This window comes from Mus caroli, chromosome 10 (assembly GCF_900094665.2).
Source record: "Mus caroli chromosome 10, CAROLI_EIJ_v1.1, whole genome shotgun sequence".
NCBI classification, from domain to species: domain Eukaryota; kingdom Metazoa; phylum Chordata; class Mammalia; order Rodentia; family Muridae; genus Mus; species Mus caroli.
Genome location: NC_034579.1, coordinates 115,364,802 through 115,383,687, shown reverse-complemented (window position 1 = coordinate 115,383,687; position 18,886 = coordinate 115,364,802). Strand labels below are relative to the sequence as shown.

The window sequence follows — 18,886 nt, the reverse complement described above, 5'->3', positions numbered from 1 at the left end:
AAAAAAAAAAAAAGCAAGGACTCTGGAATTTAGGGACCACGACTGACTGCAGTGTTGTATGAAGCAATGGGTGTGGCTTCTGTCAGAGGAACTGGCCCAGAGAAGCAGACAGGCAAGGGCTCCCCTGTGGGCCCAGTTGTAATCTTAAGCCACAGTTCCTGCCCTGATTACACTGCTCAGCGCTATGCCAAAAGTCACTGTTTTAAAGCCGATCGAGTGCCAGCAGTGTTTCCCACCAGTGTTTGGCTTCCCAGAGAAGCCCTCTAGAGAGTTTCTATCATGGGTGGTGGTCAGGTGGGTGTTTATACAGGTTGGTCGTTGGGCTATGTGTGGTGGTCACATTGGGTTACTCAGAAGGCTTCAGAACTATGTAGCTAAAGCTATGCCTGCATGAACCAAACAAGTGATGAGGGATGGGCAGACAAGCCCTTCCAACCACCTGCTGGGCACCTGTCAGTCAAACTGCTGCCCCAGTGTCAGGAAGGCACAAACCTGCGGAAGCACAAGGGAAGCACAAAGACTCACCCATGCTCAGGCCCGACCAGTCATTCAATTACTGACTCCATAGACGTCAAAAAGAGCACGTGTAACAATGTGGGCTATATGTAACACTATACATAACACATGTGTTATATGTTATAAAATACATACACACACACATATACATACACATGTGCTAAATATATGTATGCATGCTATATGCAATCATATATGTGTTATATGTAATATTAGTTACACATATGTAACATGCATATAACACATATACATGTGCTATATGTGAAAATAGAGACATTATAAGGGCTCAATCTTCTTCTTCTTCCATAGAACATGGCTGCCTGCTGCATGGCACAGTACATAGGTCCAGTGAATCAGGACTGAACGCTGCGTGGAGGTCGGGCAGGTGGGGCAGGTGGCATGAACCGGGCAGTGCTGGGAACAGAGGTTGTCTTCACCTGCTTTCAGTGTGCTTTTCAAGGTAAGAACTAATTGTTCAGCTCTTGACAAAGCAGGCGGAAAAATATAACACAAATTGTTACAACTGGGAAAGTATCACACAAATTGCTACAACCTCTCAACAGCTCTCCGCTCATTCTTCCCACCGCTCCTTTGCTCTCTGTGGATAATTAGAGAGAACACTTGTCAGGTACAGAAAGTTCAAATCACTATGGTGACTCCAAAAACCCATCACAGATCATTAAACATTAACGAGAGGTGCATAACTTGGAGCGGAGGTAAATGACATTTCTTCACAGACACCCTTCAGCTTTTTAATCTCATTAGTGCGAGTTTCATTTCCGGCATGAAGAAGCCAGGACATGGGGAGGTCAGTGCTTGGGCCAGACGGAAGGCTGGGCTAGGCTTCCCTCACGGATTTTGTCTCATTCTCCTACGCTTGCCCCTGTTTGTGGTGGACCATCCTGTCTCACCCACACTCCCAGCTGTCTTTGAGCATTTGGAGCGACTTTTTGCAGACCCACAACTGGACAATGCCACCGGTGCATTCATTCGACTTCCTCTCTGGAAGGCCAGCCTAACTGCCATCTTCTCTTTTGCACTTCATCTGCCTCTTGCTAAAGGTGAACATGGCGGCTCCCATCCTTTGTAAAATCCAACACAGCTGTCAGCTCTCTATGTCATTTCAGATACCCAAGGACAGTCACCATCTAAATTATCAACCCAAAATTCCAGAAACAAACCATTCAAAAATTTTAAATAATGAGTATTAAAAAGCATACCACTGGAATTATTTTCATCCCAGTTGATCTTATACTCTGCCCATCTTATAAATTAACAACGTCTCATAGGTACGAAGTATAGGAAACAGAACACACAGGGCCCTGCAGAGCCCAGGTCTCAGACATCCACTGGGAAGCTTGGAATATATTCCTTGCAGCTAAGTAGCCTTGCTTCTGTAAAGCTGGAAATGTGGAACTGGTGAGTTTCCATTCAGACAATTACCAGGGACAAAAATACTGAAATGAGAACAGATGTGAGTGACCCAGAAGGAGAGAGAGGACGCGTACCCAGAGAGACCACTGACGCTGGGGCCGGCATGTGCAGAGGCACTGTCGGGGGACACCAAAGTCCCCTGGCTCACGTCCTACATTGCTAAGGGGAGACGTGCCGCACATTTAGGTATGCCCTAAATTAGATAGTGGAGATCACCGCTTCAGTTGCTAGACAGAGCCAAACCGCTGATCTGAAGCAAATCTGTCTGAAACGCCGGGCAACAGCTACAAAAACACTGAGCAAAAACATTTTGTGCCTACGGAGGGCTCAAGCCTTCAGAGCAATTTGAAAATTTTAACCATAAAAATGCAACCAAATTAGATCTATGGGACCCTGAGCGTGATGGAAGGGCCAGTCACATCAATGATTTTACCCATCAAATTAGACCTTTCTCCCGTGTTCTTTCTAGTGGTAAATAATCCATAAGCGTTAATGTTTGCCAGGAATTTCTTCATAACCCAGGGAAGAGGCCTGCCTGTCTAGGGAGATCAGCAGGAAGCTTCAGGGAGGAGATCTTGGGGGGGGCCCAGTCATGCTGAGGCCAAACACTGGCAGGGGAGCCCCCAGAAAGCCAAAGGGGGTGCTGTTCAGGCATAGGTATTTGTATGTGTGTGGGCTGAATCGTGGGGGCCCTCTAGCATGTGAGAGGAGCTGGGCAAACCCTGTGTGGTCCACCGTAAGGGCAGGACAGGTAGAAGGAGCCAGAGAGGAGGGCTGGGGCCAATTGGGAGGACCATGAAGGATCATGAATGTTCTTTTAAGAGTTCAGACGACTTCAACAACCGATTCTGGAGGGCTTGGGGAAGGAAGTTTTCATCTTTTTTTTCAAAGGTTATCCTTGTGGTGAGTAGAAACCAGGTTGGTGCCAGACAGAGCTGAAGCAAGAAACCAGAGCATTTGCTGGAGTTCAGTGGAGAGATGCTGGTATTAGACCAAAGGAGATGAGACAGCGGGAACAAGAAGCACTGTATTCCAGGTGGAATCTGGAGTCAGAAATGACTGGGTGTGTTAGGACAGACTGGACCTGTGGCTAATCATAATTGACCGTCTCTGTAACATTCCAGGCCCTTGTGTGCCTTTTCTAAACAGTGTCACCTCAAGTCAAACTTCTCCAAGCTCCTTTAAGACCACAGACAAATCTGACACGGCATCGAGACTGTCACAAACTTTTCAAGGAGGAATACTGGTTGCAAGTAATTTTGAGAGGAGTTGAGCCTACCTTTGGAAGAGCTTTGAGGGGATATAAAGTGAGATTTGATTCCTGCCACAAATGAGTCGGTGCCCATTAGGGAAGAAAGAGAGAGACCCAATTATACAGAGCATGAAAGGGAGGGGGTAGCATAGATGAAGCAGGCCCTGGGCACCAGGCACAGGGAGGCACCAGTGAATGGGGTCTGTCTGGGATGGCACCAGGGAGTCAGGAAAGGCCTCAGAGAAGAGGTGACACTTCTGTTTAATTTTCTGGGTGGCATCCCAAGGTGGGCTTCAGGGACAAGGAGGGGAGAGCGCAGCTCAGAATGTGAAAGAGCAGTTTAGTCCTAGGAGATTTGAGTGCACGGTATGGTATTGTTAGAACATGGGGAGTGAGGATATGGAATGATGGGAGAGGGAGAAAGCAGGTGACAAAGAAAGCTAAAGATGCCAGTCTTGATTCTAGGGCAGAGGAGGGTGTCACTAAAGGGCTTGGGTTCTCATTTGTCTTGGAGACTGTCCGGATGGATATAAGGAACGAGCCACATGTGGTGTAGCTGCAAATGAAGCTAAAATACAAAGTCCAGGAAAGATGCACTGGCCACCCACCAACAGTATTTGCCGCTGATAAGGAGAGGGTGAAGGGAATCGAAGGGAGGAAAGGTGCTGTTTCACGCTGTTGTGGAAGCCCTTGCTTCAGGTGCCATACCTGTCTCACCACCTACTAAAATGGTAAGCCAAAATAAACTTTCAAGGTTTGTTGTTGTTGTTGTTTTTCTAGGTGTTTGGTCACAGTGTTAAGGAAAGTAATGACCACTGCCATGCCCTGCAACAACACTGGGGACACAAGAAAAGAAGGCACCATTTGGGGAGAGGAAAATTCCTTCATTTCTGAGTATCTTAAGTATGAGTCTTCTAGGGCATCTTATTTATTTATTCCTTATTTTCCGTGTTCCAGGGAGGTTTGAATGTGAGATTATATAAATGCACATACAACAAAATGAAAAGAAGAAACAAACAAACAAACAAACAAAAAAACCCAAAGATGTGTGGAGACAAAACTGGGACTATGAGAAGCTAGGAATTAGTAAGTTAGTGCAAAAAGCATGTGCTGCGATGTCCTCAGGTTTTCTAGAAGTTCACAAAAGTGCTTCCACACCAGGGCCATCTGACCAAGTCAGAGTCTAAAATGGAAAAACCCACAGTCTTTCCTAACAAGCACAGGAGAGAGCGATCCGCTATGGTACTTTCCGAGGAGGGAGCTGTGACACAATGAACCAGTGCTTCTGTGCTATCCTTCCATGACTGACCTCCACAGTCTTCCCCAGCAGGGGCTCACAGCTCGGAGCTGGGAATTTCTAAACAGATGTGGGAACCAGAGACCCTTCCTACACTGTCACGTTCATCACGATCCCTCAGAGACACCAGGAGCATCAAGTTCACAGTCACCTTGTCTAGCCAACACCTGGACGATGGCTGCTCTGAGTGCCAAGCCAGAAGCTGGTGAGGCTGGTGCTGCTTCAGGGTGTGGGAGCAGTGGGATGGGCAGAGCCGAGGACAGAGCCTCGCCATGCCCTGCACCTCCTGGAAAGCTTCTGACATTCTGCAGAGACGATGGAGGGGAGAGGGAGACATGGCTGTGGGTGAGGTCTGTGGGGAAGCTCTGCTGGGTAGGTGATGAGCTGGGGGACATGTGGATAAAGTGACTGAGGGGGGAACCTTGGGGTACGTCGGGCAGGTGTGAGCGCTGGGCAGGTGTGAGCACAAGCAAGACCTTCTGGTGAAGGAGGGTAAATTCCACAGCTGACTGAAGCAAGGTGGCTCACACCTAGAATGCCAGATCTTGAAGGCTGAGGCAGGAGGTTTATTTATCATCAGTTCAAGGCCACCCTGAGCTACAGAGTTAGACCCCTGTCTCATTCTCACCTTATCTCTAAGGAAAAAAGAGCAGAGTGTATATTAACTGCAGTTGCCTTTAAATGCTCTTAGTGGCAAATTAAGGGCAATAATGGCGGGGATAGGTGAATCCTAAAATTCCCAATGGCATGTTTACTTCCTGTGAAGACGTGATGTCTGTTCGGCTCAGGGTGCTATGGGAGGCTCTGTTCTATACAGGGAGGGGAGAGGCTGCCAGGCGCTCTGCCCAATCAGCAAACACATTGGAGACCCTTGGGGTTTGTCAGGTTTTACTTGCAGAGGGGCAAGGAGGAGCCTTGCAGATGAGCCAGCCTAATGTGTGTTGCAGATTCCTGGGGTCTGCAGTGTGACAGTCCCAGAAACATGGTGGCTCAGATCAACGGCATCTAATCTCTCCTGGCTCTGAAGAGGAGAAGGTGGGAGTCAGGGCCCTAGGCTCTGGGGAAGCATCCTTTTTTTGCTTCTCCCAGTTTATGATGGCTTTCCACATGCCTTGGTGTTGTTCCTGGTGTTGTCTCGCTCCATGGCCATCTTACTCAGGTGACAGTTACTGGATGCAGGGCAGACCTTAACCCAGTATGACCTCATCCAGTTTTGCAAAGATCCCACTTCCAAATGAAGTGACAATCACAGATACCAGTGATTTGGAACTGAACATGCCACTTGGCGTTGTGGCACACACATGCACGCTTCAAAGCACGGTGTGTAAGAGGTTTTATGGGCTAGAAGTTTCCTCTGCTCATATCCTCTGGCTGCAACACTGCCATGTGCTCGCATGCTGAATGCATACAGGGCTGTGGAAGATGGTCTCCATGCCCAGGGGGAAGAGAAAAAAATAGTCAGAGAGATCTTCAGCTTCGTCATACGTCCTAGCAGGTAAGATGAGGAGGCAAAGTGGATTTCGAGGACTGACTGGAAGGAACAGAATGGGGCCATCCAGAGAGGAGCTCATTTAGGGACTGCAGGCTTGGATGGAGAACCCTGCATAGGAAGAGAAAGCCTCGAGGGGAATGCAAAGAGCACAGAGTCATTTGGTAAGATGAGGGAACTCAGGGTGGGGCAGGTAAAGAAGCCAGGACGGGCAGTAAAGATATGCAGGGCTAGGCATGATGAGTGGACTGTTTAAGAGTTGCTGAGACCAATCACACGTGAGCCTATCCCTGAAACAGACTAAAGCAGGGTGCGAGCCTGTGAAATACAGAATGTTAAGGGAAAAGAGGGCTGGAGTTTGTCTGGCTTTTCAAGCCTATCCTTTCGGGCTTATCCTGGGACATATTTCGCACAGCCCATTGTACATTTTTATACACTTGTGTACTCATATTACACAGAGAGAATGTTAGGAAACCCCACGGGCATAACTCCCCTCCCTCTGCTGAGTGCCATTGGACAGCAGCGGTGTAGTGAGCCTGAAAGTCCCTGCAGAAATGTTGGCTCGGCCAGAAGATCACCTGCTGGTGGCGGAGCAAAACAGTAATTAACACCTGGCTAAATGCAAGACACCTCTGTTGCCAAGAAACAGTGGTGCAGCAGAAGGTCCTGCCTAGTGCTTCCTGGTGTGACATCATTACTTCTGAGAGGCTCTGACCATGGGACTCTGTGCACTGAGAGTAGGTGCCTGTCTGGGGAGGTAAGGGACACCTCTGCAGCCTTTCAGGGAGAATACTGTGATGTGCAAACATGGCTGCCCTGGAGCGAGCAGCTCATTCAGATACACATGTCCTAGATGAGGTCTCTAATATCTTTATTGATAAGGAAGGGGCGGGCATGTTGGGTATCTTGTTCAAGGTCACAGAGCACGAATGTAGCTGAGGCCAAGACCTAAATCAGGTCTGACCATGCACCTGTTTCACCTGAGTGCCCTGGTCTGTCACTATACCGGGCCTCTGCTATAAGAACCCGTTTAAATAAAGGGTCTAGGATGTATATAGCAAGCAGTCTAGTAATTTTTTAAAAACGATGACCTACTCATCCTTAGTCTCAAATATACACTTGGCAAAAAGGCCTTGAGATATCGATGGCTATTTGACCTGCCTATTCAGAACCATGAAGAACGTGACTGAGAGAGGCAGAAAAACAAAAACAAAACAAACAAAACAAAACAAAAACAAACAAAAACACCGAAACATACACTAAGCCAGAAAGTAGCTACACAAAGACCTGGGCGCAGAAAAGCAAGAAGACAAATGCAAGGCAAACAGGGAGAGCTTCTGCGGACGGAAGGGGAACTTCAGTGCGGCCACTCTGTACCCAAAGTGACTAAATGATCATTGTCAACTCTCCAGGAGACACACGCCTGTGCAGGTGCGAGCACACTGGTGCGCTCTGACTTGAACTCAGGATGCAGCCCAGATCCAGGAAGATTAGAGTTCTAGGGACCTGTACTAACCCTTGGCAGTACTACCAGCTGAGTGACATTCTACACCAGAGCCTCACGGAGGACAAGAAGGCCATTGGAAGAGCTCCTAACATACAGCATCAGCTCAGGAGTTCACACAGCCCCCTCCCCACCCCACCCCCCGGCCCACGTCAAGCAGTTTCTTCCGTAATGCATGATTTACCTGACTTTATACCACACTCTTATTGTGAAATAAGATGCATTAAAGGGGCAAACTTTTCTATTTGGAGTAGATGCCAAGGCAAGAAAGTATGTTGATGATCACTACTCATAACTATGACTTATTAAGTGCTTACCGTACAGCAAGACGTTGTCTGGAGTGAGCACTTCAGATGCCCCCGGTTACTGCGTATCATTGAGATGATTTTATGTGAGTTTCACACTCTCCCTATATCATTTATTATAGCTTTCTCTCCCACGTGATGATGTAAACTCCACAAGAGCGAGGCTTTTATCATTAGCATCACTCAGATCTCCAGTTTCCATGGTAGGTGCGCAAGCACGTTTGAAATGGAATGAATTCGTTAACTCACATACACCCGTACCGCTACTACAACCACCATCTTAACCTGGTCCCCTTCCCTCTGGTCACCAGACTTTCTCCAAGATGCTAGTGTGGCTGAGGCCTTACTTCCTCTGTCATCTCCTCACCTCCCTGTCTTAGGTAATGTCTTTCTTTCTGCGCCTCTGCACCCTTTTCCCCTCCTCTCCCCCCATCTCCACATTAGGCCTTTGTCATATTCTTCTCTTTAGAAGTCAGCACCATGCAGCACACCCAACGTGTTACTCCTGTGCCTCATCCCCCTTCCAGACCTGCAAGAGCTTGGGGCCTGCTTGGATCATGGCCACATCTTCATGCCAGTGACACCACAGTGCATGGGCCAGGTCTGTATCTGGTAAATGGATGAAGCATGAGCCATTTTCCTGGGAACTCTGAGTATTATCTCCAACCTGGGTGGCATCCCAAGGGGTAAAATCTAACACAGCGAGACAGAATCCTTTCTATAGCAGTGAGGACCAGCTTCTCCAGACGACACCACGTGGGCTTTTCTACGATACTGCAGCTCACCCCTAGCAGACAGGATCACTTATGAAGACTGCATGCAGCCTTTCTTCCTACCTGCTAGCTACCAATACATACTCCACACTGACTCCTGGAGTTTGGAACCTTTCCTCTGTAAGGAAGGACAGAGTTGAAGGTCAAATGCCCAGGGTATTCAGTATTCAGATAACTTCCTGGTGCAAACAGCCATCTGAAAAACCACGCATGGCAACCAGTAAGGGCTGTTTAGCAGGCACCAAAGACCTTATGAAACACTGAAGGCCTTCACCTACTACTCCCTGCTGAGGATGGATCAACTAAAGTTATATTTACAGAAAAAGTATGGTTTCGCCAAAATCTTTGTACCACGAAATGACCCAAAAGGCTAAATTAGCTTGCCAGCGCTCTTCATAACCACATATGATATTGCAGAATACTATAGCAAAGAGGGCCACCTGCAGGACTTGTTACAATGGATTCTGACCTTGGTAGCAACTGTAATGCATGTGATGCCCATGGATAGAACCAAGAATAAAGGGATAGAGAGGGTCACTAAGCTAACCTCAGTAACCTCATGTTAACACTTTCACAGGCAAACACTTCTTCTCTATAAATATTATGAGGCTACCTGGGAAAGGCATGCTAAGAGAAGAGGGGAGATATAAAAATCACAGCTTGGCTGGTTGGGAGCAGGAGCTAAGGCTGCAACCACAGTTTCTCAGAGATCCACCTCCCTCCAGCTAAGGACACCAACGCTGAGACAGGAGCTAGGCCATACCAGAATTTTCACTCTAATTCCACCCATGGATGACTGGGCCTATGTTCTAGAATATCAGGCAGTCACTAAGATGTCAGGGTAGAACTGTTGCTAAGGTCCTGTTCCCCAGTTGGTTCTTGATCTGTCAGTAAAGAAAACCATGGGCCAATTGTTGGGCGGAAGATAAGGTGGGGCTTCCGGGTTCCTAGAGGAAAAGGGAGACACAAGGAAGGAGAGAGGAGTTCGCCATGCTTTAGAGAGAGGAGAACCAGGCAACCATGTGAGGTCTCGGGAGGAGCAATAGTCTGGGGCCACTTCTATAGGGGGGTGGTCAGAGATGTGTAGCAGGGAGTAGATTCAACGGACTGACTAAAGTTAGGGCAGGTCGGGGGAGCAGAGCTAAGATTAATAAGGACATGTTTTCCAGGTGGGGGGGATGGTAGCGCCCAACAACTGTGCCAAGAAGGAAAATTAAAAATGAAAAACTGTGTGTGTGTGTGTGTGTGTGTCTTTTACCCATGGATTCAATGGAAGCTGGGAGGGGGCTGGTGGCATGGCTACTTCCCAAAGCTAAAGCAGGGTAGCACAAAGCTACGTGCAACACTAAGAGACTCCCAAGTCACAGGATAGAGGTGTGGGCTGGCCCTTTCCCCTCAGGTAGCAGCACCCTGGAGGGGAAGAGGAAATGCTCTCCTGCATGTGCTGCATAGTTGCATGTGTGCCTAACATTACTACCAGCATTATACTTAAGCTGGAAGGAGCTATTATTCTGTAACCCCGAGGGCACAGTGGCCCCTTCCTCGCTCTCTCAGATGCTCAGAGAATACTATAAGGTAGTGGTTCATTTTTCTCCTTGAGACAGAGTCTTGCTCTGTAGCCCAGTCTGCTCTGGTATGCATGCTTTCTGCCTCAGCCTCCCAGATGCTGGGATGATAGCTGTGCACCAGGCATACCCAGCCACTTGAGTCTGACTTTTAACCTTGAGCTGCACACATCCACATCATGTGGAGAACATGCTACAACACAGACTGCTGCTGGCTGATGACCCTGAGGCTTCTGACGCAGGATGCCTAAGACAGAGCTGTAACTGGTTTTTCTACACACGTACCCAAGTACTGCTATTGGCTTAGGGAACCATGAGGTGAGAGGAGAGCATCCCCAGGAGTGCCCTGTGTGGCTCATGGGGCTGTGACAGGAAACACAGAGGTCTGCCTCTCTGCATGTACTTGTGACCATCTGACTATATTATTTTCTCCCTCTTAATCCCTTCCACAGGCTTTGGGCAGTGCTAAGGAATATACAGAGATTAAAAAGAAAAAGGCAGTTTAGTCACTTTAGTTCTGTGTTGGTTTTTTTTTTTTTTTTTTTTTTTTTTTTTTTTTGTTTATGAAAAAGAAAATGAGAGGGTTCATAAGCTTGAAGCAGCCAATGGAAGCAGATCAAGTATATTTCTGGACTCAGAGAAAGGCTCCTATCAAAGGGGTAGGCTGGTAGGCAAGGATANGCATGTACTTGTGACCATCTGACTATATTATTTTCTCCCTCTTAATCCCTTCCACAGGCTTTGGGCAGTGCTAAGGAATATACAGAGATTAAAAAAAAAAAGGCAGTTTAGTCACTTTTTTTTTTTTTTTTTTTTTTTTTTTTTTTTTTTTTTTTTTTTTTTTGGTATATGACAAAGAAAATGAGAGGTGTCATAAGCTTGAAGCAGCCAATGGAAGCAGATCAAGTATATTTCTGGACTCAGAGAAAGGCTCCTATCAAAGGGGTAGGCTGGTAGGCAAGGATAGAAGAAGCACTTAGGAGCAACGAGGAGCTCTGCAAAAGGGCTGCAGTGGCCACTGGTGAAACACAGGCCCATAAAACAAAGAATGAGCAGTCCTTTATGGTCTCCAGGGCCGGAGGCAGTTATATCAGGTTTCATTATCTTTCCATCAGCAGAGGGGAGGGGCCTATGAGAGAAGACACCACAGACGTGTAATTGCTTTTGAATTCAGAAATGTAAGTCTTGTTTAATATCTAGATCCTATCCTCATGGAAGTTCAGACTTGCCGTAGGAATTCACCTCTGACTCGATAGAGAAAGCTTTAAGTTAAATGGGGAAAATTCTGCAAACCAAGAAGAGACGAAAGGAAATTGGGTCAGACAGGGCCATCCCAGCGATGCTTCCAAGGTGCAGTTAGAAGGGCGTGTCTGACCCCTGCCCCTCCCCCTGCACCCAATGAGGACAGCTACAGATGCTGTCAACAGATCACACACTTTCTTAAGACAGTATGAGATTTTTTTTTTTCATTCAATTTTCTTTTTTAAACTTGACTGGCTGTACATACCTGGCCTAGGGGTTGCTTGTTTGCTCTTGCACGAGCTAATAGGCGACCCCTCCCCCTTGATCTCTCTACCTTCTCCTGGGGAGTTTTAAGCATGTCACCCCGTGTTCTCAGGAGTCTTTGGGGTCACTTTCAAAGTCCATAAACTGAATGAAAGTCTGACTCTGTGGGAGAGATGCTTGGTATAGCAGCCACACAGGAGTCTGAGAGACAGCGGGCAATGTTTTCCACGGGACTATCTTCAAAATGAAAATAAAACGTCTAAAATGGTCTCAAAACTCTGTGAACTTTAGAAAGTTGACTGTCCCAGTTTTGAAAAACATCTTTTTCAACACCATAAAGCGTGATGACTCTTGGGGCGATTTGAACGAGAATAGTCTCCGTAGGCTCAGACACTTGAATACCTGGTCTCCAGTTGGTGGAACTGTCTGGGAAGGATGAGGAGGTGTGACCAGGTTGAAATGAGGTGTGTCACTGGGTTAGGGCTTTGCTCTCTCTACCTCCTACTATGGAGCCATGTGCACCCTCAGTTACTGCTCCAGCAAGCTCGGTGCTTACCACATTGCTAGTCATGACGGTCACAGACTTTACCTCTCCAAAACCTCCTAAGTAGACTCTTTTGTACGTTACCTTGGTCATAGTGCTTTATCAGAGTAATAAAAAAGTAATGAATACAAATGCAGCCCACTTATATTACTCTCTAGGAGTTGGGCATGGTCACGTATGACCACCATCGTCCCAGCACACAGAAAACAGAAAGGACAACAAGGGGGTAAAGACAAGCCTGGGCTACATAGACTCAGTCTCAAGAGAAAAAGGTTTCTAAATGTAGCCATGATGCATTCTGGGTAAACTCTGAGGTACCACTGCATACGAAGTGTATCAGTACTTCATGTACAAATAAACAGGAAATAAAAATGCTAACTAGAAATTCCTGCCTTAGAGATGTTGAAAGAGTCTTAGTGTGGAGGGGTAGGCGGGTTTCGTCCGAGAGGACCTGGCTCTCTTATTCCAGTCCTGGGTGTCATGGCAGCTCTGTTCCCTAGTAGCTGGGGACCTTGGGAAAGTTGCTTCTTTTAAACTGCACATACCTGAGAACAGCAATTCCCACTTCTCACCCTATTATTGACAGCATTAAACATGACCTTGTCCTGGTATTAAGCAAGTGCCTAGCACCTAGCTGTCCCACTGCTGCCTGTCACTGCAATGCTTGCAGGTGTGGAAGCAAGATGCTCAAGATTCTTAACTGCCTTTCTTCAGTCGGAGTGAGTTCACCCAGTCTCGGCTTTGAAACCTTTAGGCATCGTCTGCAGCAAATAGTCTTGGCTTTGCCCTCCTTGGTGCCAGAGTCCTCTAGAAACAAAATGAATTGGTCTTCTAAAATGGAGCCAGTACTGAAGAAGAGCTCAACGTGAAGAGCTGGGGACTCAAACACAGTGTGAACCACCTCCCGTGACATTTCCAAGCTATGGGGTCACTCTGGCTTAAAGTGAAAATCCACCCTCCATCTGCTTCGATGCTTGCCCCTGGGTGTTGAGCCAACTCGACAGGCTACCTCTGCCTGGGAGAAATAAAGGAACCAAGTATCTTGCAGATACTGCCAAATTTTTTTTTTTTCTATATGGCTGATGAGCTCAGCTAACAAGGGAAGGGAAGTCTGTCCCCTCTGCGGACCAGGCCACCTCAGATGAGTCACCTGCCACTGTACACGGAGGATGGCTACCGAGTCAGACACTGGTAAGCCACAGACTCTGCCAGCAGCATTTCCTGAAGGCAACCCGGAGCCTGCGCAAGGCCTGATGGGAAGCAGCCCTGAAAACAGCCCTCGACCCTGGGTGGTTCCTCAATCAAACCGGTGCAGGGCCTCTCTCATTATTCTGTAAGTAATTACACGGTAGGGCACACACAACGAAAGATTTATTTTCCACCCTAAAAACTGTCAAGTCTTAAAGGATAAACACACGACAGTTATTGTCCAACAATGAAACAAAATTAGCACATAATTAATCAGGGCCTTGACTAATTGCCAGAATCTTCTCTCAGTTCCAAGCATCGCCATCGCTGGTATCATTATTTTACCCGAGTCTTTGGATTCTGACTGCTTGTTGGTAAATGATAACCCAGTCTCGAGGATAGGTGGATGGTTACCTACTAGTTCTTTCCCGAGAATAACGATGATTTTAAACCGAAATGCCCGAGACACATCATGAGCATATGAAGTCGGCCGTGATGGTCTAAGATGATGTCAGTATCGATCACTCAGGAAAGCGGGGCAAGTAACACAGTTACAAGTAAGTATTCCATAAATGATCATTGGACGAGCTTAATAAAATATCCGTTCCCATTGTCCTTTATGAATTATGAGCCACATGTGAGTGCCAAACCCAACCAATTAGCTATAAAACCCCAACTTTGTATTTGGGTACTGGGTTTGAGAACCACAAATATAATTTAAGCTTCCCGGGTTGCAGGATAATTTCTATTCTGTGCACCACAGCTTAATTAAGAAAATGGGTATTTATTAGGCTTTTAAAATTAGAAGTAAATGTAAAACATATTTTTATGAGCACTTAGGAAAACGGGGCCTTGTTTAAATTAATAACTTAATAGGCTCTAAGAGAGACGTCACAAAGCTCTAAGAAATGTCGCAAAGACTGGCCAAAGTAGCACGACTTAGCTTTCCAAAAGCGTCACTCCTCTCGGTTAACCTTTAGCAAGCCATGATTCTGGATGTCAGATAGTCCGATGCCGATATACTTATGCAAGCGGAAACCGAGGTCTGGAAAGTGGAACCCAGGATAAAAACTCAAGAGATGAGCACGGGGAAATGACAGGTTCCCAGACAGGGAGTTTCTGGGATGCCCAAGCCATTGTTTGCTAGGGATGTCTGTAAAGTAGCTTGGCCCCCAAGGCAAAGACTGTTAAAAAATAGAGTCAAGGCTCTGAGGAGGAGTTAGTTTTAAAAAGGACAATCAAAGCTAAAGATGTTCTAGACACTGACATGGAGATAACTCCCGAACCTTAAGTCATCTGAAGGCCTCCTTAGGAGAGGCCTGTGGCCTGGATTGTCAGTCACTTCCTTAGTGCCTAGGGCTAGGGAAATAAACTCATATTAATAAACTAGGAAGACATGGAGTATGAGCACGACCCTATGAGAGCAGACATGAGCCACCGCCTCTGCCTGCCATCTTCAACAAGTTCAGGATCTAGCACTGAACAAGAGGCCACCATCTTGCCCTCAGTGCCAGTGTACAAACTACCAATTTCTGGGTAGAAGCTGCTAAACTCCTGGGTATCTGAAGAAGGAAGTGGCAGGCAGCCATCTGGTTTCCATTCCAAGCCATGACCTTGACTGTGTGGCATGCTCACCTGCACACAGTCCCAGTGCTACCTGTTTGCTGGCTAGAGCCAGGTTTGCTCAACCCATGAGAAGCCTAATCAAACCTGGGAAGAGAAAGGACACCTTTTTCAAGGCTTCCTGCCACTCTGGCCTAGTGCTCACTCTAGCGGTCCCCCTGCCTTGTTCCTGTAAAGGTGGGATGGCCAGCTCCTCCCCAAGGCTATGAACTCCTGCTGGCTCTCATTCATTTTTGCATCCATTGTGGGAACATCTGAGCAGATGAACCTCAGTGGGCACTGGGAGGGGAGGGGCAGGAATCATGGGATAAACAGTGTCTTAAATACCCTGTCATTTACTGGGCACAATTTTACACTGAAACCCAAGATTAGCAGTGTCTCAAACTGAAAGTCCACATATCCTTCCAGAATAAATGGGCTTCTGAAAGCGCTCATCTTGCTTGGCAGTCCTTTCTCTGCTGTTTTCTGTGATCTTCAGGGGTGAAGGTCAGGAATGATGCCTCACTGGGAGAAGAGCAATGGAGACTCCTCACCTAGGTCTCCTCTTTGTAAATGGAAGGAAGATTAGAGTGGAGTTCTGGATTGCATCAAGAGGTTTAGTCTTCCAAACTACTGAGTACCAGCAAGGGGATAATCAGGTGAAAGTGAAGGTGGGGGTGGAGATGGGGGCGGGATCTGAGAAGGACTGGAGAGGCAGGGGGACAGGTCAGCGGCCCCGGGATCTAAGGAATGATGGGACCCCAAGATAGCCGCCATTGCTGGGTAATGGCCATCTACATGTTTTAGAGTCTAGCCTTTGTCATCTTCTAAACCGTCATTTTTTAAGGAAAGGTCCTGTCACACCATCAGCCACTTTGTTGCATTTATAAAAATCTGTGATGTAATCATTCCCCACGCCAATATGGAGGACTTCATTGTAAACAAGTGCCATTAATTTAGATGATTAAAGCCCAATTTATCTTCTTCCTCCCAAGTGCTATGTAAAGTAGATATACTGTACTCTATCTCATATATATACTAACCTTCCCATATGTTATATATACACTATATTTCCTATGTCATATATACACTATACTCTCTATGTTATATGTATGTATACTATACACCATATATGTCATATGTAATTCATATATATCATTTGACAAATATGTCATATAGATGGAATATAGTATATATATAGTTTATAGATAATTATTTGTGTCATCTATAACATATATATCATATAGAGTATAGTATATATGACACATGCAGAGCATAGTATAGTTTATATGTATATAATATTATATATCACCTGTTCTCTATATATATTCTCTGTATATGTCATATGACATATATGCTATATAGAGAGTATAGGATACATGACATAAGGAAAGAATAGTATATATATAGCATATGCACACATACACACATGCTTGCACACATACATTCACGCACACACACACGGAACTCTCAAAGGCATACACATAAGAGGAAAAGCATCAGGGCTCCTGGGAGGCAAATGCCAAGTTACTGTGGGGAGCTTCAGTTTGCAGGGGAGTGGCTAGGGTCTCTCCACACACTCCCTCCATTCAGCCCGGTCTTCTCCCCTCCCCTCTCTCCAGATCTCCAATATCCTGACTAGGCTATGCTTTTATTAAAAATCAGGTTCCAAAACCAAAAATCGATTTGAACATTCCTGGTTTAGATGAATTCTAGGTGCACGCACCGGCTGCGGCTATGAACAAGTCACAAGCCCTTCATGCTTCAATAGCAACCTGACTGTTCTTAAATGCATTCCTAGCCTTTAACCCCAGCACTTGGAAGGCAGAGGCATGTGGATCTCTGAGTTTGAGTCCAACCTGGTCAACAGAGCAAGTTCTAGGACAGCCAGGGCTACACAAACCAACCAATCAACCAATCAACCAACCAACCAACCAACCAAATATATTCCTATCAACATGCTTGAAGCTTAGACTTGCCACATTTAATCCCAACCAGAATAATTTTTTTCATTCTTAAATTGCTGGTAGACACTGTGAGAGAAACTGGGGGTCAGTAAGAACCGCATTGTTTACCTGCTGTCGCCAGCATTCGCCACATAGAGCTTCCCCAAAAGGCAAACCACGATGAGGGCCGTGCAGCCGCCGGAGATGTTATACGCACTCCTCTCGCGTTCGATTTGAAGGTCCTGGAGAAGAAAGTCAGAGTTAGCACGGCTGTGCAGGACTTGTGACTAAAGAAAGCCTTCCTCCCGTCAACTTGGCGCAGTCTCACAGACTGGATGTGCTTCCAGAAGGGACCAGACAGTCCTCAGAACCTAAAAGGCTTCTCTGGTGAACATGTCACAAAATACCAGACCACTGCCGACCGGAGAGTGAAACCAAAGGACACACACACAGACACACCAGGCAAACATGTAAAGAGGAAAATCTAAGCCCCAGCTAACAGACATCACAGCTTGTGGGAAATCTAGTCTGTATAGGCGGCCAGAGTTGCCAGGCGGGACACTGAATAAGCCTAGGCATGCCAAGTACCTGGACATAAAGCATGCTTTTAATACAAAGCCTGGAATAAAGAGTCCCTTTACGGCTCTATAAAAAGAGGTGACTCAAAGAATGAACTCTCTGCTCTTCACCGCAGAGGCTTCTGAACTGCTTCCTCCTCCGTAGCCACAGTTTACATGCTCCCAATGTTGGAGCAGCCTACAGATGCTTTCTCAACATCAGGCATTGCGCTAAGGGCCTTGGGTGTGCAATCCCATTATAGCCTCTTGACCATCACTATTAACAAACTGTTCAGATGCAGAGAAGTGTGGACACCACCCATAGTCACCTGGCTAGATTAGTCTCTATCTAATACTAGTTGTCCTCCAAACCAATACCTGCCACACAATGAAGCACTCGAGGGAAATTAAAAGCAGACTGACACTGATAGACAATGTCAACACAGTTCTGTGTTACTGAAAGAACCAAAAAGTCTTGTGTCTTTGGGAAAACAGGAGCTGAGTGAAATTTTCTTTCTATCCTGAAAGTCCCCCACTGGTGAGGCCGAGTGAGAGAAAAGGTAGGCTGGGTAAAAGTTAGAAGAAGGACAGAAGTGGCACTCTCGAGTGTTCAGACAGTGCTGAAGTTTTGGGTACTTTTGTGACTCCTAGACCTCAGAATTGGAGCTAGCAGCTTCAGCTGGCCTCCTCATGGAAGAGGGGAGAACATTTTGTCATCCAGCATTGGACCATAGTGGCTGTGCTCCAGGTGTTAGGAATGGGGACAAAACTAGCAATAGCTTTCCAAGCCGAGGGCACAGGCATGGATTCCACTGTCCTTGCCTGCAGGAGCATGAGACAGAAGGGCTATGAGTCCCAGGCTGACTAGGGCTGTTAATAAGACCCTGTCTAAAAAAAGGTAAATCAAGAGGTAGGAATAAAAGCCATACAGGAGGGAGAGACTAATGTAGTGGATGGGAGTCAGGTGAGGAGCTGAGGAGCCATGGTTCGGCGAGTGTGGGGGCTGGGGGAGTTTAAGAAAACAAAGGAGCCTTTTTGGGAGAGGACAGCAGCTTCAAGGGCTCCAGAGGGGTCGAGCATGAGCGCTGTTCGGTGGACTACACTGCCTTTTAGCACTTATATACTTAAATGCTCTATAAACTGTTTCGTAAAGGACTGGTAAGAGGATTAAAGTAGGTGGCATGGGGGGTGGGCCTTAGACACAGTCACAGGATCCTTCCCACAGCTTGGGAACTTCACCAATTGAGAGCAGTGGCCATTCTTGTCCCCTTCAGACCTTTGACATCTGTATCAGGCCAGTTAAATATTGCTTTAGTGAGTGTCCATGAAATGGACAAATGAAGAAATAGACTGAAAAAAAAAAATAAGGTTTGGATTCCCAAACCAACATTCTCAGCATTACCCATGA

The 18,886-nt window shown here is 46.6% G+C and overlaps 1 protein-coding gene across 1 annotated transcript in view; it reads right to left on the bottom strand.

The window, feature by feature from the left end:
- The window catches only part of Ppm1h (protein phosphatase, Mg2+/Mn2+ dependent 1H), a 259,006-nt gene that overhangs the window by 103,853 nt on the left and 136,267 nt on the right, over window positions 1–18,886 (bottom strand). Inside the window, exon 4 of the mRNA XM_021174330.2 lies at window positions 17,051–17,163. Coding sequence (XP_021029989.1) covers window positions 17,051–17,163 — 113 coding nt within the window. The remainder of the gene's footprint in view (window positions 1–17,050; window positions 17,164–18,886) is intronic.